The following is a 24,781-nucleotide window of genomic DNA, read 5'->3' as shown; positions in this document are numbered from 1 at the left end:
ATGCTGATTAGACAGCATGATTATTGCACAGATGTGCCTTAGGCTGGCCACAATAAAAGCCACTCTAAAATTAGCAGTTTTATCACACAGCACAATGCCACAGATGTCACCAGTTTTTGTCAGTACATCCAACTGGCCTCACAACCGCAGACCACGTGTTGCCACACCAGCCCAGAACCTCCACATCCAGAATCTACACCTCCAAGATCGTCTGAGACCAGCCACCCGGACAGCTGCTGCAACAATCGGTTTGCATAACCAAAGAATTTCTGTACAAACTGTCAGAAACCGTCTCAGGGAAGCTCATCTGCATTCTCGTCATCCTCATCGGGGTCTTGACCTGACTGCAGTTTGTTGTCGTAACCGACTTGAGTGGGCAAATGCTCACATTCGATGGCGTCTGGCACTTTGGAGAGGTGTTCTCTTCATGGATGAATCCCGGTTTTCACTGTACAGGGCAGATGGCAGACAGTGTGTATGGCATCGTGTGGGTGAGCGGTTTGCTGATGTCAATGTTGTGGATCGTGTGGCCCGTGGTGTTCCTGCCAGTTCCTGCCAATATCCAGCAACCTCGCACAGCCATTGAAGAGGAGTGGACCAACATTCCACAGGCCACAATCAAAAACCTGATCAACTCTATGCGAAGGAGATGTGTTGCACTACGTGAGGCAAATGGTGGTCACACCAGATACCCCCCCCCCCCCCCCCCCCCCCCCATACTCCCCAAATACAGTAAAACTGCACATTTTAGAGTGGCCTTTTATTGTGGCCAGCCTAAGGCACCTGTGGGGTGGATGGATTATCTCGGCATAGGAGAAGTGCTCACTAACACAGATTTAGACAGATTTGTGAACAATATTTGAGAGAAATAGGCCTTTTGTGTACATAGAAAAAGTCTTAGATCTTTGAGTTCAGCTCATGAAAAATGAGGACAAAAACAAAAGTGTTGCGTTTATCATTTTGTTCAGTGTAGTTTGAAAGCCTTTTAAACCTATTGTTTTTCTATCAGTTTTCATCCCGTTGAATGGAAATAAATGCATTTATTTAGATCATTTGTATAACTATGGTGTACTGACACACTGAAAAAACAGGAAAACACATGTTGTCCAATTTACTTAATCGTATTATTTGTGATCTACGCAACAAATTTGTGTTTCTCTTAAACATGATTTCATTGCTTTCGATTAATGTAATTCTCTAAAATGTGCATTCTACTAGATTAAATTATTTGGGGTGAATGTGAACCAATTAAGTACTGTACACAAAAATGATTTTTGCTGAAACTGTAGCTCCCAGAATGCTTTGCTTGGGACTTGACGACTAGAGTAAAATTGTTGAAATTAAGTGTTATTTTATGTGTTTTTGGGCAAAATGAGAAAAGGGAGAGACTTTATATTGTTGATTAGTGTTTAATGTTTAATTATGTTGGAATGTTTAGAACCATTTAAATTACACTGGGTTACCATAGTGGAGAAGAGCGAAGCGATTGCTTAGGCTGTGGACTGACTCAGTACATTTAAAAGCATTTTGCACTTAGCATGTATATGATGAGCTAATGCTGGCAAATATAATGAAAGCTACAGTAGAGTACAGCGTTATTGATCAGTCAAGTGACAACAAAAATATACAAAAACAAACTTGTGTGTTTTGATTAAAGGGGCAGGATCTCAAGCCCCCGTGTGCACCACTGTTGTTAGGGAGCCATATTAAAATCATTGTGAGACTACTCAATTCGGTTACTTAAAAATTACTTTATTCCATTATGTTGAAATTATTTGAACAAATTATGTTTGTTTTACTTAATTGATTCATGTGGAACCGATGTACATGATTAAATCATGTAAATCCAACACACCATTTTATTCAGTGCAGTATAGTTTTATAAAATTAGAATACATAGAAATCTGTAAAATAATTCGTTAGATCGTTAAATGTTTAAGTTGTATAGACCCCAATAAAACATATTTTTCAAGTTGCCAGACGAGATTAAATATATTGCTGTCCATTTAAAATGAAGATAAACTTTTATTTGTGTTTTTCAAGATAATATAAACATTATAAAATATCTATACAGATACTCATTTGCTATTGTGGTATGAATAATAAAACTTCTTTTGAAAGTACGTTGCCCTTTTTGACACCTGTGTTCATCAACGTTCAGTAAAGATTCAAGTTGCCTTGCCATCCCATAAATCATTTTGTAGATCCGCCCCTGGGTTGGAGCTGAACTCTGCAGGAAAGGGGAACTCGAGGGCCAGAGTTGAGAACCCCTGCCATAGGGGTAGTTCCTTTAATGATTTGATGTGTTGCCATTCTCTGATTGCTCAACATGATGAATCAGGTCTGTTTGGAACACAATGATTTTATAGACATCACTTTCAGAAGGACGACTAGAGGAAGTCAAGATGTGTGAGTGACTAAGAATTTGCTTATGACAGTCATGGGATTGGAATGCTTTTATTTACATAATATTTGCTATTTGTGATTACTTTTTTAGAAATTATATTTTTTTGCTGTCAGTCATCTTTCTAGTTGAGTCAATCACATTTAAGAGGAAACATTTATTTTAAAGGAACACTCCACTATTTTTGAAAATATAAAATAATGGGATGCAGTGGTGTAAAGCACGCTGCCACTGGACTCTAGAGCAGTGGAGACGTGTTCTCTGGAGTGACCAATCATGCTTCTCTGTCTGGCAAACCAATGGACAAGTCTGGTTTTGGCGGATGTCTGGAGAATGGTACTTGCCTGACTGCATTGTGCCACGTGTAAAGTTTGTTGAAGGGGGGATTATGGTGTGGGGTTGTTTTTCAGGGGTTGGGCTTGGCCCCTTAGTTCCAGTGAAAGGAACTCTTAATGCTTCAACATACCAAGTCATTTGGTCAAAAATTCCCATAAACACACTCCTAAAACTTTTGGAAAGCCTTCCTTGAAGAGTTGAAGCTGTTATAGATGCAAAGGGTGGGCCAACTCCATAATAAACCCTACGGATTAAGAATGGGATGTAATTAAAGTTAATGTGCATTTAAAGGCAGGCGTCCCAAAACTTTTGACAATATAGTATATGTACATGGTTTAATATTTAGACCACTTCTATTATTGATTGCTATCAGGATGTTAAGAGAGTTTCAACCAGTATACCAAAAAGTGTTTATAAAATAAATTGCCTACCCTACCTTTAAATAGTGAGAAGTAATAGAAGTGAATATGAACAGCTGCGTGAAACTAATTAAGAAACAAGGAAACTACCTAGAGAACACAGGAAAACAAGAACAGGGAAACTAGAACCAAAACAGAACATACGTTACATTTAGCAACTTTTTTTTTGCACTAAAATAAATATTTTAAATATTTGTATAAATATTTTGTAAGTTGTATTACATTATATATTTTTTCTATGTGAAAGGCACCATTTTATGGATTCTGACATGGACTATGAGAGACCAAATGTCGAGACTATCAAGTGTGTGGTGGTTGGGGACAACGCAGTTGGAAAGACCCGGCTCATCTGTGCCCGGGCCTGCAATGCGACGCTTACACAGTACCAGCTACTTGCCACACATGTGCCCACCGTCTGGGCAATAGATCAGTACAGAGTCTGCCAGGAGGTGAGGAATGCCTAATGTCATATTCTTGTTCATTCAAAGAATGGAAGGTTGATGAAAAACGTGATGGATGCTACTATAATCTATAATTTCCATGATAAATTATCTGATAAAATATTTTTAAATGTGTTGTACGCAGTTTCGCGGGTAAATCTCCATGCATGTGATAGGTGTGTCTTTCCAACCAGGTTCTAGAAAGGTCCAGGGATGTGGTGGATGATGTCAGTGTGTCCTTGCGTCTCTGGGACACTTTTGGTGACCATCACAAGGACCGCAGATTTGCGTATGGCAGGTGAACTTGGATCATTATCTCTCTACTTCATACTAAATGAAGTATACTAATTTATAAATTATTAGGGATATTTTTATTGTTGTTCGTATTATTTGCATGTTATACATATTTTGTGAGAATACTAGACAAACCGACTATGTGGAATATAAAAGAAAAAACTTTTTACAACAGTACCTTTGTTAAAACATTCATTTTTGACCACAAACGTGTGAAATTGTCACATTCTACAGAACTGTATCAGATTCAACTTTGCTCTCACTGATAAGCTCATAGTATACTGTGCAGAAGTCAAAGGTGACCCGAAAAAGGTTATCCAGCAACCTAAAGAATTTTTTGTTGTATAAGTTAATGAGTTGTCTCTGGTTTGCTAACAGGTCTGATGTGGTGGTGTTGTGTTTCTCCATTGCAAACCCAAACTCACTCCACCATGTGAGGACGATGTGGTACCCTGAGATCAAGCATTTCTGTCCCAGAGCTCCTGTTATCCTAGTGGGCTGCCAGCTAGACCTGCGGTACGCTGACTTGGAGGCAGTGAACAGAGCTCGCCGCCCACTGGCCAGGTAAATTACCATGGAAATTCTGCAACTGTTGGTAGCTGTCAATGCTAGAAATGTTACGGTTGTATGTTGTAAACCAGGGGTGTCCAATCCTGCACCTGTGGGGCCAAAGCACACCTGCCTGAAAGTTTATTGGGATCCTAAAGACCTTAATTAGCTGGCTTAGGTGTGTCAAAGACTATAGATATACATAGGCCCTGTCCCAAATGGCACCCTAACCTGTCCCAACCTGGTCTTCCTACGAGTCCGCACTTTCATGACGTAACAGCACTTTGACTGTCGGGAAGAAGTCCGGACCAGTGCGGGCTCGGCAGAAGTGCGCATCCAGGGCACATATAGACCGCAAAGGGGGCACATGCGAGCACCCTTCCGAGACCTAAAATGACAAATGGGACACCCTACGGTCTCGTGGACTTAACGGACACGCGCACGCGGCAGCCATTGTTAGTCCACAAGACTGAAAGTGCATATGAAGTATGCCATTTGGGACAGGGCCAAAGACTCATTCCTATTACTAATGAATGGGAGAAACCACAAGCTGCAATAATGTGGAATACGTCCCGCCTTCTAAATAAAAGAGCCAATCACTGCATGGTAAAGTCATTGTGTCACTGCAGCTGCTGTTAGAAGCTCCGGTTCCCATAGAATCCTGAGACTCGCGCTTTGGACTACATATTGGTATGCTTTGTAGTGCTATTTGAGCATAAGAAACAACATTTATGGGACAATTCATGTTTTTGTTGCTGATTTGAAATATGTTATTTAATTATGAGTTTGACAAGCAGTTTTTGAGATTTCAGGATTCCCCCATTCAAATAGATAGGATGCTTGAAATAGCTGCCCGGAGGCTTTACAAATATGGCCACTGAGTGAACAGATTTTCCTTGAAAGGGACTTTGGGTGTGTTTAATTAGGATTGGAGCAAACTCTGTAGGACAGTGGCCTGCAGGAGCAGGACTGGACACCCCAGTTGTAAACCTATGTCCCCATCAGTTCTACAGACTACCATTTCTGTAACAATATTTTGTAGTTCTTCACTACAAAAAACAAAAAACACAATTCTGTCACCATATACTCACCTAGACTGGGTAAACCCAGCCTGATCTGCCGGCGTTTTGATATCGCGCTGCAACCTGAAACCTGTACATTAATTTCTACTGCTTCTGTTACACTTTTGCGGGAACCAATCACAGACTGGCTTATCCACCTGGCGCGCTATTGGCGGGTTTAACACGATGACGGATATAGAGAAGCGATGGGTCGTTGCCCGTTGATCATGCCTCTTGTCTGATTGGTTGAAGGATTATCCATTTGCATACATAGTCATTTGAACTATGCTCGTTTATCACGCCTCTTGTGCAGTAGAAAATACAGAGCAGACTCCCCAGACCAAAGTTCAATATTAAATTGAGCTTGGTCTGATGATAGTCAGAGAAATACTCACCCTCACGTTGTTCTGAACTTGTGCGATCCTTCTTGACTCATTGCTGTATATTCAAGTGAACGTGTAAGTTTGAGAGCAGTGTTGGAGGGGAATATTTTCAGTGAATAATGACTTAAATTTCAATCAGTTCCTCATGCAACACTATTGGATAACTTCAAAATATTGTGCATGAGCTGCATGGAATGATGAGATGGTACTTTAATGGTGCTAATATTTGACTTCCAGGGGTGTCCAATTTTGCTCCTGAAGGGCGACTTCCCTGCAGAGTTCAGCTCCAACCGTAATTAAACACACCTGAACCAGCAAATCAAGATCTTCAGACTAACTGGCTGAAAAATGCTGCCTCAGTGGGTAGGATAGAGAGGTAGGGAGGCAACAAGGCACATCCGAATCCAGGGATCGCGCCACATCCTGTCCACTAAGATACCTTCATTGGATTGATTGTTGAAGGCAGTATAGATGTATCTTTCGTGGCAGTTGAGCTAAAAAACTAATGTCTGAAAGTTGCAGTTGGTGGTCAGTTTGTGTGTAAATGTACTTTTTTCACCAACGCTTGATGTCATTTCTAGCGAGAAATTTGTATTGGAGTCATTATTTGCTTAGTTATCACTAAAGCTTTCTCTATTTTGTTGTAAATCATCAAACCGTTATGCTGCCTCAGATGCCTGTCTAAAATCAGTTTGGGAGGTACCTCTATGCGCCAATGCAGCTAAAAGCTCGGGCAGATGACGTATAGCCTCGCTGCCCTATCAGACAATGACTTTGCAGGCAGCATTGGCGCATGAAGGTAGGCTACCTTGCAAAACTGATTTCGGACAGGCTTCTGAGGCTGCATAACGATCTAATGATCTACAACAAAATAGAAAGAGTTTTGGTGATAACTAAGCGAATATTTAATTACTACAATATTAATTTCTTGCTAGAAATGAAACCAAAAGTAAAAAAAAACTATACAAACTGTATAACTGAAATGAAACACAAACTGCAACTATATAGTGGGATATCAGAGTACGAGAAGGATGCATCTGTGCTACTTTCAAAAATCAGTCAGATGAAGGTATTTCAGTAGACAGGATGTGACACGATAATTGCATTCGGATGTTCCTAGTTGCCTTCTTGCCTATGTATGCTGCCTGCGGAGGCTGCATTTTTGAGCTTTTGGACAGCCACTAGAAACGTTCATGCAGCTGTGTGGGAGTAGGAGCAGTTTTGAACACCCCTAACCTATTCACTTTCATTGTACATTAAAGAGTAAGTCTTTTGGTTTTCTCACAGGTTTGGAATGACATGAGGGTGGTAAATGGTGACAGAACTTTCATTTTGGGGAGTGCTAGTCTTTTAGTATTATGATACAATGCTATTTTTTGTTTCAGACCCATCAAATCCAATGAGATATTGCCACCAGAGAAAGGTCGTGAGGTGGCTAAAGAACTAGGCGTCCCTTATTATGAGACCAGCATAGTTGCTCAGTTCGGGGTTAAGGACGTTTTCGACAATGCCATCCGTGCAGCCCTCATTTCCCGCCGTCATCTACAGTTCTGGAAGTCGCATTTACGTAACGTTCAAAGGCCTCTCCTCCAAGCCCCCTTCCTTCCCCCTAAACCCCCTCCACCCATTATAACCGTTCCCGCCGCTCCCAGTAACATAGAAGAGCACCCTAGCCGCCTGTTGGAGGACCCGCTCTGCGCTGACGTCATCTTAGTCCTCCAGGAACGGCAGAGGATCTTCGCACATCGCATTTACCTTGCCACATCCTCCTCCAAGTTCTACGATCTCTTCTTGACTGAACTTCGAGGTTCTGAGGGGACCGAACGGGAGCGAGAACGACCCCGAGGACCACCACTTTCTGGCCGCGATTTGCTGATGCGCGCAGCTAGTTTTGACGTTTGTGAAAGTAGCGACGACGGAGATAGAGCAAACTTGCGTGCTTGCACCAGTGATGGAACTCTAAAAGGCGACGGAGATCGCCGTGGTCGTCTGCTCCCTGCCTTGAGTCGTGCTTTCATTAACATCCAAGAAGAGTTGGTGGATGACCCCGTCACCTTCAACCCTAGAAAAATGACTGTTGTGCACATGGACCCTTCAATGCAACCCGGTCCCTTCCGATCCGTGTTGCGGTACCTGTACACAGGTAAACTAGATGAGCGGGAGAAAGAGCTAATGCAGGTGGCTCACATCGCAGAGCTGCTGGAAGTGTTTGACCTGCGTATGATGGTGGCTAACATCCTGAACGACGAGGCCTTCATGAATCAGGAGATCACCAAGGCCTTTCACGTGAGACGCACAAATCGAGTGAAAGAATGTCTGGCCAAGGGGACCTTCTCTGGTGAGAGGCATGTGAACTGTATGTATGCTTGGTAGTTATTAGGAATGTGCTTGAACAATAGTCAAGTCATCCAAAAAGCTACTTTTTGGTTAATAAGGCGGACTAGGGCACTGATATAGTTTGCCATTATTGTTTTACATTAAATTAACAGTACATTAACAGTACAGCAGTACTCCTGAGCACAAGTCCACCTTCGGTGTTGTGTAGGATAGGCAGGGTTTTTTTTTGTGTATTTTTATTTCCTGACGCTCTGCAGGCTCTTTTATTGTAAGTGACAGTGTAAGCTAGAGGTCGACCAATAGTGGATTTTACCGATACCGATAACTAGGCCGTAGTGATAACCGATTACGTTTTTTAAATGGATACTGGATAAAAAACAAACATAACACTCCAAGTAAAACGGTGCTGAACTTTATAAAAAAAACACAAAAAAAACATGAAAATGTGCAAAATTAAATAATATAAACATTAATATATTAAAATGAGAAATTCAACAGAACAAATTCTACAGAAAATGATTTAAACATTAAAATATTAGGGGTCAAATGTATGATTTTTTATTTAGCTATAACCCAGAAACATATATGTACATTTCATTTATGTAACACTTTTCAAGTCCCATTTGTTAACATAAGTGTATTATGAGCTAATAATGTATTAGCTTACATGAACTGTATGCATTATGCAATATACATTTTTACAGCATGTATTCATATGTGAGCAATACAATTGTACCTTAATCATTCATGTTAGTTCATAGTGCTTGGGCGTCGGAACCATTGAATGTGGGGGGACAAGACCCACCCACTTTTTACGATCAATGATATTGGACACACTCACTTTTATCGACTTTTATTCAGCGCATGTCTGTTTACCTACCCCTAACACTTATTATTAAACACATGTTAGACGCTTTATTTCCACTTTTCTAATATTTTCTTAATTTTTATTGAAAATAAAGGCCTTTCCGATCTGATATGTGATGGGAAAAGGGAGTAGAGTGAGTTCGGCAAAAGGCAGATTCGAACCTCGGGTCAATTTGCGTCAAAACTGGATGTCATGCGTATTATCCCTACACTATTACCGCCCTCAATGATACATTTCCGTAATTTTGTACTTAATGTAAATGGCATATACTCTAGTAAAGTTTTTCTGAGAGAAAACCCATCCACGTTTTTTTTTTGCTTGGTACATTATGGTACATTAAAATTGTCAAAATATTATTCATTAAGTTGCTTAAAGGGTTAGTTCACCCAAGAATGAAAATTCTGTCATTAATTACTCACCCTCATGTCGTTCCAAACCCATAAGACCTTCGTTCATCTTCAGAACACAAAAGATATTTTTGATGAAATCCGAGAGCTCTCTGACCCCTCCATAGACAGCAACACAATGACCACTTTCAAGGCCCAGAAAGGTAGTAAAGACATTGTTAAAATCATTGATGTGACTCCAGTGGTTCATCCTTAAAGTTATGAAACAACGAGAATACTTTTTGTGCGCAAAAACAAACTCACCCTCACACTCTGGGCCACCACCACCCGGGTGGCCTTTGGAAAACAGTGAATAGTGATTGACGTGCATTTAAGCAGGTAAATACAGGAGAAATGTGGCAAAGTCACTTTGATGTGCCACACTTCCTGCTGCCAGCAGGTGGCGCTTTGACTATAACCGAATATTGCCATGTAGATGTCTTCAGGTTATGACTATTATCAAATGTGTAAAGTTTGGGGCAGATCAGACATACATTTTCATCACTTCTGACACATGTGCAAAGTTTCATGAGTTTTCGAGCATGTGTAGGCCCTCAAAAATGCGATTCATTTATTCAGAATAATATACAGAGCAATTCCAATAGGGTCCTCACACCATCGGCCCTAGTAACAACTTTATTTAACAATCTTTTGTGCCAGTCTCTTACGTTATTCACATAAGCACCACAAAACGCATGCATGTGATTATGGGATTGTGGGATCGTGCTTGGCCAATAATAGTGAGCCTGCGTTTTGCCGTTAAACCTGGAAGTGCTGTACTTTGTGAATATCCCTACAAAATGAAAAGCAGAGAAGAAATTGTTCACACACAAAAAGTATTCTCGTCGCTTCATAACATTAATGTTGAGGGGTCAGAGAGCTCTCTGATTTAATCAAAAATATCTTCATTTGTGTTCTGAATATTTGTTTTCACAATATTGGAGCGACATGAGGGTGAGTAATGGTAATTTTTGGGTGAACTATCCCTTTAATTTTTTATATCACCAGCTAAATGATCACAATTATTTAATGAATATTCAATATCACCCAGTCCTAAAAATCTGTAGGTCTCTGTTTGTTTGTGAGGACTGTGATTAGCTTTTTTAGCTTATATTCGTCAGCTACACTAACTGTGCACAGAATTAAGACAACCCAGCGACTAGTTTTGCTGTCCCTTTGCCTTTTTCTTGCAAATGTCCCTATTTATCACCCCAACCTTCCTGTGTCATGTAGGACAATACTGTCAGCTGCATATTAAAAAGCAAACTTCTGCGTTTTTGGTATCTGCACACATTGGGTGTACAGTGTCCATCCTAGCGGAAGGTCAAACAGTATTTTTTTCAAATAACCAAAGCAAATTTGTGAGATGGGCTCACGCAGAATGTCCCATCGAGCTATTTTCCCCTCTACTTCAGCTTAATTTTTCACCCCCATAGAGAAAAAACAAGACCCCATATTTTGTCAGCTGGCTTTCGGTTTCATAATCAGTGCTCTTCTGGTAGTGATAACCGGTGTGGACATATTGTGTTTTTCAGCACTCTCAGGGTTTGGAGGACATCAAGCTGTCTTGTAAAGCTGACTGAGCTTTTCCCTCTTTTATCATAAACACTGAGCATTTCTATTTAGTTATACTTGACTTTAGCACTATGTGAGCTTTAGTGGAGTGTAATATTGAGCCACTGTCACAAAGTGCCTTTTAAGTTGTCAAGATGATTTGGTCAAGTAGCCTATTGGTCAAATATTTTTGTCGACCAGAGAGTGAAGCATGTTTATATGATATATATATATATATGATATGCCATTATAATAGTGATTTGAAAAGCTACAGAAGGTCTTCTGTCCTGTGCTACAGATGTGGTGTTCAGGTTGGATGATGGCACCATTATGGCCCATAAACCACTGCTCATCTCAAGCTGTGATTGGATGTCAGCCATGTTTGGTGGACCATTTGTGGAGAGTTGCACAAAAGAGGTAAAGAACATAAACTTGATGATTTCATCCAGCTCGATTGCTGCTGTCTATTAAGCAAACGTAGGACAAAAAAAATACTTAGACATTGAGAAGATGGAGTGCTCATGTGATGCTCTCAGACTTTTGGACCCCACTGTATGTCAGAATGTTAGCAAACATAAATGATCTACAGAAAGCTTCTAGTTGGACTGAACTAGTTGATGAACACAGCTGATTCCTATCATATCTCTCTTGCATGTTACTTTAAAACTGAGGTTTTAAACCACCCCCCACCCAAAAAAAGAGGCTTTGAGATTGTTGCTGTGTTTTGTCAGGTGCTGTTTCCTAACACTACGCGAAGCTGCATGCGTGCTGTGCTGGAGTATCTCTATACTGGCCACTTCTGCTCTCGCTCAGATCTGGATGCCATGGAACTCATTGTACTTGCAAACCGTCTCTGTCTGCCCCACCTGGTTGCACTGACAGGTACACAAATAAACCCACATACACACTGATTTTGGTAATAATGCACATAGCAGCCTGAGTCTGATCTCCACAGCATTTTTTAAATCTTTGTTAACAGTAGTTAATAAAAATACATTGTTCACTGTTAGTTCATATCAGCTCTGGTTCATTAAATAATGTGGTTACACTTTATTTTAAGGTGTCCTTGTTACAGTGCTGATTAATATGAATGGTTACACTTTATTTCGATTGTCTATTTTAGACATTCTACTTACTAAAAGCAACTTTGCAACTACATGTCAACTACAGTGCTGCTTGAAGGTTTGTGAACCCCTTGCAGAATTTTTGAAGGTGTGAATAATTTTAAAAAAATAAGAGGGATCATACAAAATGCATGCTATTTTTTATTTAGTACTGTCCTGAGTAAGTAGTACATACAATACATGTAGTCCACAATACAAAACAGCTGAATTTATAAAAACGACCCGGTTCAAAAGTTTATGAACCATTGATTCTTAATACTGTGTGTCCTTACCTGGATGATCCACTGCTGTTTTTTTTTTTTTGTGATGGTTGTTCTTGAGTCCCTTGTTTGTCCTGAGCAGTTAAACTGCCCAATGTTCTTCAGAAAAATCCTCCAGGTCCCAAAAACTCCTGCATGTTTTGCATTTTTTAACCCTCTCCATCAGTGACTATATGATTTTGAGATCCATCTTTTCACACTGAGGACAATTGAGGGATTCAAACAACTATAGAAAAGGTTCAAACATTCACTGATGCTCAAGAAAGAAACCCGATGCATTAAAGGTGCAGTGTGTAATATTTATGAGGACTATTGACAGAAATGCAATATAATATACATAACTATGTTTTCAGTGGTGAATAAATACCGTACATAATGTACTGTTATGTTTTTATTCGTTAAGAGCCATTTCTATCTACATACACCATGGGTCCCCTTACAGTTATATCGCCATTTTGCGCCGCCATGTTTCTACAGTAGCCCTAAACGGACAAACTGCTCTACAGAGCGCTAGCTACTCCCTGCTTCTCCGACGACTGTCGGCCACGGTAGCTTCTCTACGTGCTTTGAAAGGAAGGGGTGATCGGTTGGCAGCCTCACCGCTAGATGCCGCTAAAATAACAAGTCAAGAGGACCTGGAGGATTTTTCTGAAGAACATTGGGCAGTTTAACTGCTCAGGACAAACAAGGGACTCAAGAACAACCATCACAAAACAAAAAAACAGCCATGGATCAAAATTTACTTAATTTACTTACCCTAACCTAACAGGATACTAACAGTCTACTAATAGGCTACTCTACTGGGAGTTAGCTGACATGTAGTTGCAAAGTTCCTTATAGTTATTAGAATAAGTAAGTGGGCCATCGAAATAAAGTATAACCATATTAATTAACAACATGTACAGCACTTACTCTAGGGTTAAGGTTAGTATTAGGGATTGGTTTAGGATTAAATACATGTACTTGTTATGCATAATTTACTGTTATATTACTATAGTAAATACATGTAACATGTAACAAGGACACTGTAAAATAAAGTGTTAGCAATATTGCTAACAGATACAACTTTTGATCTGAATAATGTGATAGTAAATGCCGTTTGCTAACATTAGCTAAAGGGATAGTTCACCCAAAAATGAAAATGACCCCATGATTTACTAATTGAAGTAATATTAAAAAATGTCCTGGCTCTTCCAAGATTTATAATGGCAGTGAATGGCAGCCCAAAATTTGGAGCCCAAAAAAGTGCATCGACACAGCTCCAGGGGGTCAATAAAGAAAAATATCCATATTTAAAACTTTATAAAGTAAAATATTTCATTTCTAGCTTTACTTTATAATGTGTTAAATATGGTTATTTTTTCTTTCACAAACCCATTGATTCGCTTCAGCAGCAGTAAGCCGCGTGGAGTACTTTTATAATGGATGATGCACTTTTTTGGGCTTCAAATTTTGGGCTGCCATTCACTGCCATTATGAAGCTTGGAAGAGCCAGGACATTTTTTAATATATCTCCAATTATTAAATCATGGGGTCATTTTCATTTTTGGGTGAACTACCCCTTTAACTAATTTAGTTAACTAATGTTAGCAAACGGAACATTAACTATTGCAAACAAATTGTTTCGTTATTTATTAAAAAAGGAAATAAAAAACACAAACCAAAAAATAATTTGGACATATTCCATTGTTTTTATGAGTGTTGTGTGTCTGTCGTAGAGCTGTACACTGTGACGGTACTGACCGAGGCTGCTATGATGGGAGCTGATATAGATGGAGATGTTCTGCTTTACCTGGACATGGCCCAAGTAAGTGAAAAAACACAAGCACGCACGCGTGTGTGACACACACACACACAATCTTACTCTGTGGTATTGTTTCCTTAATCCTTACTTTCCTACCTGTTGTTACAAATAGCTCTTAAAGACTTAAATATACTGTATTTAATCATATGAAATGTGCATTTCTCTATATGAAAACCAAGATATTTAAATAATAAAATATAGCTAAAATAATAATTTTTAAAACCTTATAAACAGCTTATAATAGAAACAAAACACACAAACTTTATACAACAAATAATCAACTTAAAACTTACCACAAAAACGGTTGACTCATTTTATCATGGCTTTCCTGCAGAAATAACTCCATAATATCCCTGAAAACAAAATTAATACACTGTAAAAAAAAAAAATAGGTCTCCAATTGAAAATTTTCTAGTGACTGATCACATCTAAATTTTTCAGTTGGCCAAATTGAATTTCTGTGAATTGATGCAATTTAATTCACAGAAATTCAGTTTGGCCAACTAAAAAAATTCGATGTGATCAGTCACTAGAACATTTTCAATTGGAGACCTATTTTTTTGGTTATTTGAATTGGAGACCTGATTTTTTTTTTTACAGTGTAGGATTCATATTAATAATATCTCTACTGTGACCAATGCAAAAAAAAGCACACACACACACACAAAAAAAACCCACTTAATGTGCACTCCTAATTTATATTCATAAATATAATGAAAACACTTAATATATAAATTAGCTCACATCATGATATAAATATTACAGGCAACTCACTGTATTCCACATCATGCTTGTCATGCGGGTCTGCAGCTGGGTACAGTATATCACGGCTGACTGGGTTTATTGAATGGCTTTTTACCAAATAAATGTATAAACATGAAATATTGCTTTCAATTAAAATCAAGTATTCCAGAGAGATTGTGTAAAAAAGTTATATTTGATTATTATAAATTGACATGAATAAAGCATCTATGGTTTAGGAGTGGTAAGGGGTCCAAGAGGGGTAGCGTTTCAAAATCTGTGATTTTCTCCCTAGTGTTTTCATCTTTGTGATTGTTCCCATTAGTTCCACTGTTCTCATCAGATGACTGATTGGTGCCTTCACCACATCTGCACCAACTACAACAGAGTCTGTCGCAAATTCCCTCGTGACATGAAGGCCAAATCTACAGGTAATTCAACAGCCTTCAGATCGGTATAACTGCCACATCTTTAAATATTACATTTAATTTAACTTTAAAATTAATATTGAGATACGACATTAAATAAATAATGGAATAATGGATCTCAGCAAATAATGGCTTTTTAACTGTTTGTTTGTTTCAAGGTATAATCTTGAAATATATTCCTAATATTGTACAAAATTTGTATATTTAATAAATAATTTATATTGTATACACTTGTATACACTAAGAAAGAGGTCAGTAAAAATGTTTTGGAAAGAAATGCATATTTTTTTCTTCAGAAAGGGTGCATTAAATTGATCAAAATTGACAGTAAAGACTATTACATTTTTAAATTGTTAGATTTCTTTCGAAATACTGTAAATTATGAGAATTCATCGGAGAATACTGAAAGAATTTCACACTTTAAAAAAAATATTAAATGGCACAACTGTTCTCTATCTGTTAGTCACCTCGACACGGTGCTGATGACTCTAGGGATCATACTTGGGAACCCCAATCACCTCTGATAGTTTGAGAAAAGGCCAATGAAAATTGGCAAGTGGAATTTGCATGTGCCACTCCCCCGGACATATGGGTATAAAAGGAGCCTAGTGAAGTGTCATCTATACACGACCTCATTCCAACCTCGTTTGAGAAGGATTGCTGGTGTTACGGCACAGTAACTGAAATTACAAATTGAAAATACGCACAATGGAAACGTGTCAATTTCACAAAAACTCACATTTATTGCAAAAAAGTTTTTAAGCTCGCAATTTGAAAAAGAAACTGCAATGGACACAAGTCATTTTTTTGCATTTACAGGTCACCTGGCATACTTAAAAGTGGATCATCTTTTACAGGTGACGTTGTGTGTTTGAACAGAAGACGAGACAGAGTTCTTTATTAAACTCATAAAAGACGATGCCACATTATCATGAAGATCTTGAAGCAGATATGAGGGAGAAACACACACACACACACACCCCATACGCTCAAGTGTAAGAGGCTTTCCTTGCCATTAATGCTTGGATGACACACCTACGTCTCCTTCCATTAAAAATAATGGCCAGTGCGGTGGATGGTATATACATAAAGCTGCCAACATATGTGGCATAATTTTTGGAATGACTTATCGCGAGAGGAAAAAAAGTAGTTTTAATCACATAACATCGGTTAAAGTCCCTGTAAAGTCAAAACTAAACATGTGTTCTGAGTTTCTCACACCACAGATAAATGTGTTATTAACCACCCAGCCAAATTTGAATAATTAAAAAATCCGGCAAGTACATAAAATAGCTTATCAAAAACTTGAAAAAATGAGCAGCATTCTCTGCTCTCAAACGCTGGGGGTGTGTCCGCTGTCGGCGCCGAAACCACGCCCACTCACGGGAAAGCTGCCGTGGCACACAAGACAACACTCACTGATCACGACCGTCTATGATCACGATGCACCAGATGTTGGCGGGACGGGAGGACTAAGGCCGGGGCGGGTGATAGTTGGTTCTGCAGCGGATTATCAGTGAATCCCAGTTGTCTCCGGTGAAAGTTTGTAAAACGATCCGGTGTATTGACACTGCAGACTCAGAGGCAGGTGTTGGTGGTTATCCTCAGCTCTCCATCAAGATGGCTGTTCACAAAATTAATCCACCTCTTCTTGATCATCGTGTTTGTTTTGTAAGCTGTTTTGTAAGTTGTAGACTATAGTAACTAACAGTACTGACAGTAACTCGCGATCGAGTGGGCAAACTGATGCGAATGTGCTCTAGTTATGATCGTGTTAGGGGAGGAGCCAGGCTCGGTGGCTCCAGTGCGTCATCGAGCCACTGTTTTAGCCCTGCCCAGAAAATCCTGAACACAGCAACGTTGAAAAACTGTTTAACGGTCTAACTTCTGAATTCAGTACTACATAGTTCACAGTACATCAATACATTTCTAACATTTATAATGTGTTTAGAAAAAAATCTCAGAATTGCCTTTACAGGGACTTTAATGGAAACATTGTCATTTCACAATAGGTTTTATCAACATTTAGAAAATATCGCAAAAGTTTTGCAGTTAAATCTGTAATGGAAACGCGACTAGAGAGCATCTTTTTAAAGAGGCCTTTCCTCCTGTGTGTTTTTGGGTGCAGTCGAAATCTCATCCTTGGATGGCCACAATCTTTTTCTCACATTTTTTTGTCGCACACAAGCAGAGACAGCGTTCGTGGAGGGTTCATGTCCTCACTGTGACCATGACCATGGCAATGCTGTGATCAAGACACTGTTTTCTAGTAAAAGGAGTCACCTCAGCTGCCCTCGTCCCGGTTCTTCTGCAATGCACAAGGCTGCGCTGGCTAGCGCTCAGGGTGATCTGAGGGCAACAAAAGGAGCATGCCACCACCTGGCAGAATTGTCCTAGACTCCTGCCCAGGGCCTGTAAATTTACTTTGTCTCTAATGCAGAAGGCTTACAGTGCCGCTTGCACCTTGCATGCCATGGCCATCCTGCAGGTCCATCAGGCCAAGGCACTTAAAGATCTGCACGAGGGTACTGAGCCGGGATTGATGCAAGAACTGTATTTGGCAACTGAATTTGCTCTGCGTGGGCTCTTGGCCAGACGATGTCTTCTATAGTATACCAGGAGTGCCATCTCTGTCTGGACCTGGCTTAGATACGGGACTCAGATAAAATTCCCCATCTCTCAGGGTGGCCACTTTAGCGACACTGTCAAGGACTTTGCTCTGCGTGGGCTCTCGGCCAGACGATGTCTACTATAGTATACCAGGAGTGCCATCTCTGTCTGGACCTGGCTTAGATACGGGACTCAGATAAAATTCCCCATCTCTCAGGGTGGCCACTTTAGCGACACTGTCAAGGACTTTGCTCTGCGTGGGCTCTCGGCCAGACGATGTCTACTATAGTATACCAGGAGTGCCATCTCTGTCTGGACCTGGCTTAGATACGGGACTCAGATAAAATTCCCCATCTCTCAGGGTGGCCACTTTAGCGACACTGTCAAGGACTTTGCCCAGCAGTTCTCGGCAGTAAAGAAGCAGATGGAGACCATTAAACACATCTTGCCTATGTGCGATTCAGGGCGCCAAGGCCCTGTACCACAATTGCACTTTGCCAAGGGCATTCACCTGCAGCTGCAACACCTCCTCTACTGCAGATCGAGCCTACAGCCTGGCCGCAGCGTTGAGCTGCCCGCAGGAAGGCCCATTTTATCAGGTGAGTGCCAAGAACCCGAAGAAGGCTTTGAAGTCCTTGAGATAGGCGACCCAGAGATGATGGGAGCTGGACCAAAATTTTAAAAGAAAGAGCAGTTTCCTTATTCTCAGCCCTGAGCAGCTCTTAGGCTGTCTCCAAAACAGAGGATGGCCCACTGGATTTGCATATTATGCATATATTCCCTCATTTGCATATAGTGCCTTTTCCCTCCCTGAGATGATAACGTGCGCTTCTTTGTCCATGTGAGTTCCCTGGGCCGGCGAACACTGGATGTATCTTACTTTTCAGCACCCTGCGGCAGACAAATTCGGTGGAGGAGTTCAATGCCAGGCCCAGTACTCGTAATGCATGCCACTTCAGGTCAGCCCGTGTATTGGAGCGAAGTGCTCCTTAAGTAGTAATTCCCTCATGGTAATTCCATATGAAGTGTCCTCCATGATATGTGTCTTCCCCTAGGTATAGCTCCATCTCTGCCGCCAGTCACTGTGCTTGTAGAAGTTTCTCCCTCTTCAGGTAAGACTTACCGCAGAGACTTCTTTCTATGTGTTGTACTTCCCAATGGGTAAGTCCATGTGATGTATTCGCCACATGTTAACCTCTCTTTGGGCAGCATGTGGTCTCTGTAATGTTTCTTTTCTGCATGGAAAAGGAAAACTTCCCCAGCGCTTCCTCGGATCTGCACAGCTGTGAATGTTCAAAAAAAGAAAAGAAAAGAAAAAATCGGAAAGGCTGAAGAGACCTATTCCCATGGTAGCAACCTATTCCCGGCTGAAGATACTTATTCTCTCTCTGTCCCTGCGTGGTACGAAGGACTACGCAGCTTATGTGGGGCGTTGGGTAGGTTACGGTGTTGCACATGGTGGCTTGCCAACATCTGCACCGCCAAAACCTCGTAACACCTTACAGCAGGGGTCTCAAACTCGCGGCCCGCAGGATGATATTTTGTGGCCCCCTTCTTGACATCAAAGTTTAGTGTTAGTGCGGCCCACGCGTTGCTCTGAAAAGCACCTTTTTGCTGAGTCGTTGCGTGTGTAGCGCTTGCCACGCTTGCCACACTTGCTGCCTCCTTCGTGTGTGTGTGTGTGTGAGAGAGAGAGAGAGAGAGAGAGAGAGAGAGAGAGAGAGAGAGTTGGCTCGCCCTCCCTCGTGCAGTATAATTGGTTGACACCGCGTGATTGACAGGAACAGACGAACAAAGCTGATCAGACAGTTGAAACAAATGTGGTCTAACAGCGCTCGTCAATGTCAAAATAATTGAGCTCGTGCACACTGCTCCGTCTTCACACACAGACGAGCGCGTCAATCTATCTCTTAATGCCGTTGGTGAGAGAGACTCTATTCTTTCGGGTGAAATCACAAAACAAAATGCAAACGTGTCCTTGGTCTTATTATACAATCATTAATGAAAATCTTTGATTTTAATGAAGAAAAACGAAATGAGGGCGGATTAGAACCCGGAACCTTTGACACGGTTGACAAAAATTCTACCACCAGACCACTAGGGAATTCGAAAGGGTTTGGCAGATCTATGTAGTTATTCACTTACTCATGCGAAGAATATCGGGACTAATAATATATTTGACACAAATAAATGCAAATATTTTTTACAAATAGTCCCAAAAAGATTATTTCCCAACTAGAATTAGACCTAGAATTTCACTGTTTTGTTTGACCTGGTTACGGCCTTGCTGTGAATTAGTCTATTATTTAAAATAAAATTATAATAATTAATTATTTCATATTACATGATTTAATTTCTATAGGCTATATTTAGTTCAAACTCAGAGGAACAGTTCATGTTCAGAAGAAACATTCATGTTGAAGAACTGTTAATAATAAAGATTGAGAAGATTGGATCAGTTGTGCTACTTTTTTTTTTTATGTGTAAAACTTGATGCGGCCCAGCCTGACCCAGAGTCTACCTGCAGGTAAAATGAGTTTGAGACCCCTGCCTTAAAGTATGTTACACCCATTGTGGCGTTTTCCCCGTGGGACCCCTAGTGTCAGTTATCGGCACCACGTCGAAGTGAATCACAGATAGGGAATGTCTCGGTTACTGTTGTAACCTCCTTTCCCTGATTGAGGGCAGGCACGTGCAGAGGGTGGGGCTTTGGGTGCTCGAGCCCCTGGCCTTTTTCAAAATGAATCAAAAGTGCCCCTCTCAGACAAATATCAATGATAATATCGTGGTCAATAAAACTAAATAAATGTGATTATTATAACATGACAATGTATACAATAGTAACGGACGGCTCAAAAGTCAGACAATTTCTGTTGAGGCATTCCTATAACGCGTTGCTATGGGTTGCGTGCGTTTTGATTGACAGCTGATTTTCCACTGTTCGGAAACGGCTCTCGAGCCAAATATGGTCCTGATGTAAAGGAGAGTGTGTGGCCTCGCGGGAAAAAAGTACACCAATATATTTTTTTTCATCCATAATTAGAGCTAATGTGTTGATTTAATTACACATCTATATATTATATATTTTAAAGTATTACACAATGCCCGTTTGTTAGTGTATAATACACCAACCAATCGTGATCTGGCAAAGCAAGTTCAAATTCCATTGGGCGATGTGAAGCGGTAATTTTCTGTTCTTATTCATAAATCGGTTGAAAATTACATGGACAGACGAACTAGCGTTTGTGGAACGATTTCCTGCGGTTTGTCTCATTTTTTTAATTGCATCACTGACAAAATGGATTTTAAATTACAACAAACAAATCACTGCACAAAACCACAGCAGCAAAAGTCGCATTAATGGTAAGTAGTGTTAAATTCACTTGTATTTATGTTTATTGATACACCGTTTACTATTTCATGAAACTATCAAAGTTAACAAAACCCAAGTGCCATCTACAGGTTACGTGAAAGGACTTTATTATATTAACGTTAACATTTTTTAATATTATGCAGCATTATGAAAGAAGTCTCTTATGTTCTTCAAGCCTGCATTTATTTGATAAAAAACAGCAATATTGTGAAATATATTAAAATAATGGTTTTCTATTTTAAAATAATTTAAAATATAATTTATTCCTGTGATCACAGCTGGATTTTCAGCATAGTGTCACATGATCATTCAGAAATCATTCTAATATGAGGATTTAATGTCAATGATGGAAACTGTGATACTCTTTTCAAGATTCTTTGATTAATAAAAAGTTAAAAAGAACATAATTTAATAATATTTCACAATATTAGGCTACTTTTTTCTGTATTTTTGATTAAATAAATGCAGGCTTGATGAGCATAAGGATATATATATATATATATATATATATATATATATATATATATATATATATATATATATATATATATATATATATATATATATATATATATATATATATATATATATATATATATATATATTTATTTTACATATTGCCCCTTTTTTACATTTGAGCCCCTGCCCCTGAAGAACTCTCTGCACGGCCCTGATTGAGGGAACAAGACCTGATGTTTCTTTTGCTACAATGCTGACACCACGTAACCGAGATGTTTTTTAACATGTTTCTTGAGCAGCAAATCAGCATTAGAATGATTTCTGAAGGACCATGTGACACTGAAGACTGGAGTAAAGATGCTGAAACTGCAGCTTTGCCATCACAGGAATAAATTACATTTTAAAATATATTCAAATAGAAAACAGTTATTTTAAATTGTATTAATATTTCACGATATTACTGTTTTTTTACTGTCAAATAAATGTTGAGTTTATTTATAGCGATTTAAAAATGTAAAAAGTGCTGTACACATAGAAAAACAGAGGCAATGGTAATTAGAAACACAGATAAAAATGAACATAGTTCAAGACAGAGCACTTCTAATAAGCTAAAAGGAACAGAAAATAAATAATTTTAAGACATTGAAGACTTGAACTCAGACAGAGAGGAAGTCGATCTGATATAAAGTGGGAGCTTGTTCCACAGTGTGGTGCCTGCCACTTCAAAAGCTTGGTTAGCCCTTGATTTTAGACGGGTTCTAGGTGTCTGAAGGAGAAGTTTCGTTTCAGATCTAAGACTTCTAGTGGGAGAATATAAATGGAGCAAGTAAGACAAATAAGAAGGTGCTAGATCATTTCAAGATTTATACAATTAATACAATTAATAAGTAATACAATTTTATATTCAATTCTGAAATTTGTCGGAAGCCAATGAAGGGATCTCAAAAGGGGAGTGGCATGATCAAATTTCCTTTTTCCCTTCAGGAATTTTGCCGCAGCATTTTGAACAACCTGCAACGTTTGGGATTTAGATATAAGAAAATAAAGGGAGTTGCAATAGTCCAGGCATGAGGTAACAAGAACATGGATCGCAGTCTCCGAGTGCAATTTTGCTAGAGAGTGAAGATAGAAAAAGCTAGATCCAATGACAATGGATAGATCTAGAGATCCAAGGTCAAAATCATGTCTTGGCCTGGTTTCTGAGGGGTCAAAAACAAGAACTTCTGATTTCTCTGAGTTTAAAAATAGGAAATTCTTGGCAAGCCAAGCTTTTACCTCCTCAAGACATGCTGTCAAACTGTCTAGAGCACTCTTATTTTTCTTTGACAAAGGCAAATAAATCTGCATGTTGTCAGCATAACAGTGAAATGAGCCAATGCAGTCTACGTAGGTGAGCATAAGAGGCTTCTTTCAAAAGCATTTTAAAAAATCTGACCACATACTAATGAATGGTAGTTTATAGTTTACATTTATCTTATTTTAGTCAAGTCAAGTCAAATTTTATTTCTATAGCACATTTAAAAGCAACAGAGTTATCTAAAGTGCTGTACAGTAAGAAAATGTGCAGATACAAGGCAGATACAAGGCAGATACAAAATATAAACACATTAGACCCAATACAATCCAAATAATAAATAAATATAAAAATCTACCAATATTGATCTAATCAAAAGCCAGAGAGAACAGATGAGATTTAAGAGCCGAAATTAAAGCTGGCTAATGAAGGAGCAGACCTCACATTGAAGGGCAGACTATTCCAGAGTTTAGGTGCTGCAGCAGAGAAGGCTGACCACCCTTAGTTTTAAAAAGCAAAGCATTTTGCATTGTGTTGGGCATCCCTTATCTCAATATTGAAATTTGTTTTGCATTAAGCAAGTATGGCGGTCTCATTCTGTTTTGCAGAAAACCAGGAGCACTTTGAGAAACATCGCTGGCCTCCCGTGTGGTATCTAAAGGAAGAAGATCACTATCAGCGGGCTCGTAAGGAGCGTGAAAAAGAAGATTACTTGTACCAGAAGCGTCAGTGTAAACGCAAGTGGCTTTTTTGGCATCTTCCGTCTACACCTTCTTCCAGTTCTCCGTCTTCTTCTGGTTCCTCTGCAGTCATCTGATTGGCCCTCAGGGCGCACAATCCACCTAACCCTAAATGTGGGATATAAACACATAACAAGGAATTATAGCCTTTTTCAACTCTACAAGATTACCTGTTTTCTGTTGAGCGAAATGCCCAAGCCCTGCTTTTAGCTGCTGAAGAACAAGCAAAAATTAAATAGGATAGAGAACGGAAGTCAAAGCAACACAAGTCTTTGACTAAAATCACTTTGTTGAGTTTCTCTACTTTACTGGTTGGATTCTCATCAAATCAGCTGTTGTGGCATCATTTCTTGCGTAGAATGCTGCTCAATTACCTGTGTAAAGACAATCTACACTCAGCATCGGTTTCCCAAATATAACCATCAAAATCTACATATCTTCATCTGTATAGAAAAATGGAAGGACTGCACATATTCATAACTTAAAATGTTAATAAGTGCTTTCCAGCTCTAAATGATAAGAACACAGGAACATTTTAGAGCAACCAGCAAACACGCCAAACATGAATTTCTCAGTGTTTTGGCAGTCTACATACAAACCACTTCAACAGACCGACGTTCTCAAGATTCAAATGGTGTTCACCGTTCAACATCTAAAGATATTATTAATGTGACATTTAAAGGTGGATGGATGTGGAGGGCCGCATGGGCCCCCACAGATATTATCTAGGGCATAATGTCAATTACCACTGAAAATAAAACACATTTACCATGGAAGTGCACAGAGCTAATAAACAATAAAATGCACACTGTATAAAGAAAGTATAGCCACAGGACTTAAAGGGATAGTTCACCCAAAAATGAAAATTAGCCCATGATTTACTCACCCTCAAGTCATCCTAGGTGTATATGACATTC

The 24,781-nt window shown here is 39.5% G+C and overlaps 1 protein-coding gene across 1 annotated transcript in view; it reads left to right on the top strand.

Annotated features, from left to right (window-relative positions):
• The window catches only part of rhobtb2a (Rho related BTB domain containing 2a), a gene marked incomplete at both ends in the record, with an annotated part of 36,202 nt that extends 12,261 nt beyond the window's left edge, over positions 1–23,941 (top strand). The window contains 9 exons of the mRNA XM_079827083.1: positions 3,407–3,608; positions 3,794–3,897; positions 4,272–4,457; positions 7,272–8,224; positions 11,330–11,448; positions 11,763–11,913; positions 14,134–14,222; positions 15,286–15,391; positions 23,733–23,941. Of these exons, the coding sequence (XP_079683209.1) occupies positions 3,407–3,608; positions 3,794–3,897; positions 4,272–4,457; positions 7,272–8,224; positions 11,330–11,448; positions 11,763–11,913; positions 14,134–14,222; positions 15,286–15,391; positions 23,733–23,941 (2,119 nt within the window). The remainder of the gene's footprint in view (positions 1–3,406; positions 3,609–3,793; positions 3,898–4,271; positions 4,458–7,271; positions 8,225–11,329; positions 11,449–11,762; positions 11,914–14,133; positions 14,223–15,285; positions 15,392–23,732) is intronic.
• Between the last annotated feature and the right edge of the window lie 840 nt (positions 23,942–24,781).

This window comes from Gobio gobio (genome assembly GCF_949357685.1).
Source record: "Gobio gobio genome assembly, chromosome: 10".
NCBI lineage: Eukaryota > Metazoa > Chordata > Actinopteri > Cypriniformes > Gobionidae > Gobio > Gobio gobio.
Note: the sequence above shows the minus strand (reverse complement) of the source record. Positions and strands in the feature narration are given on the sequence as shown.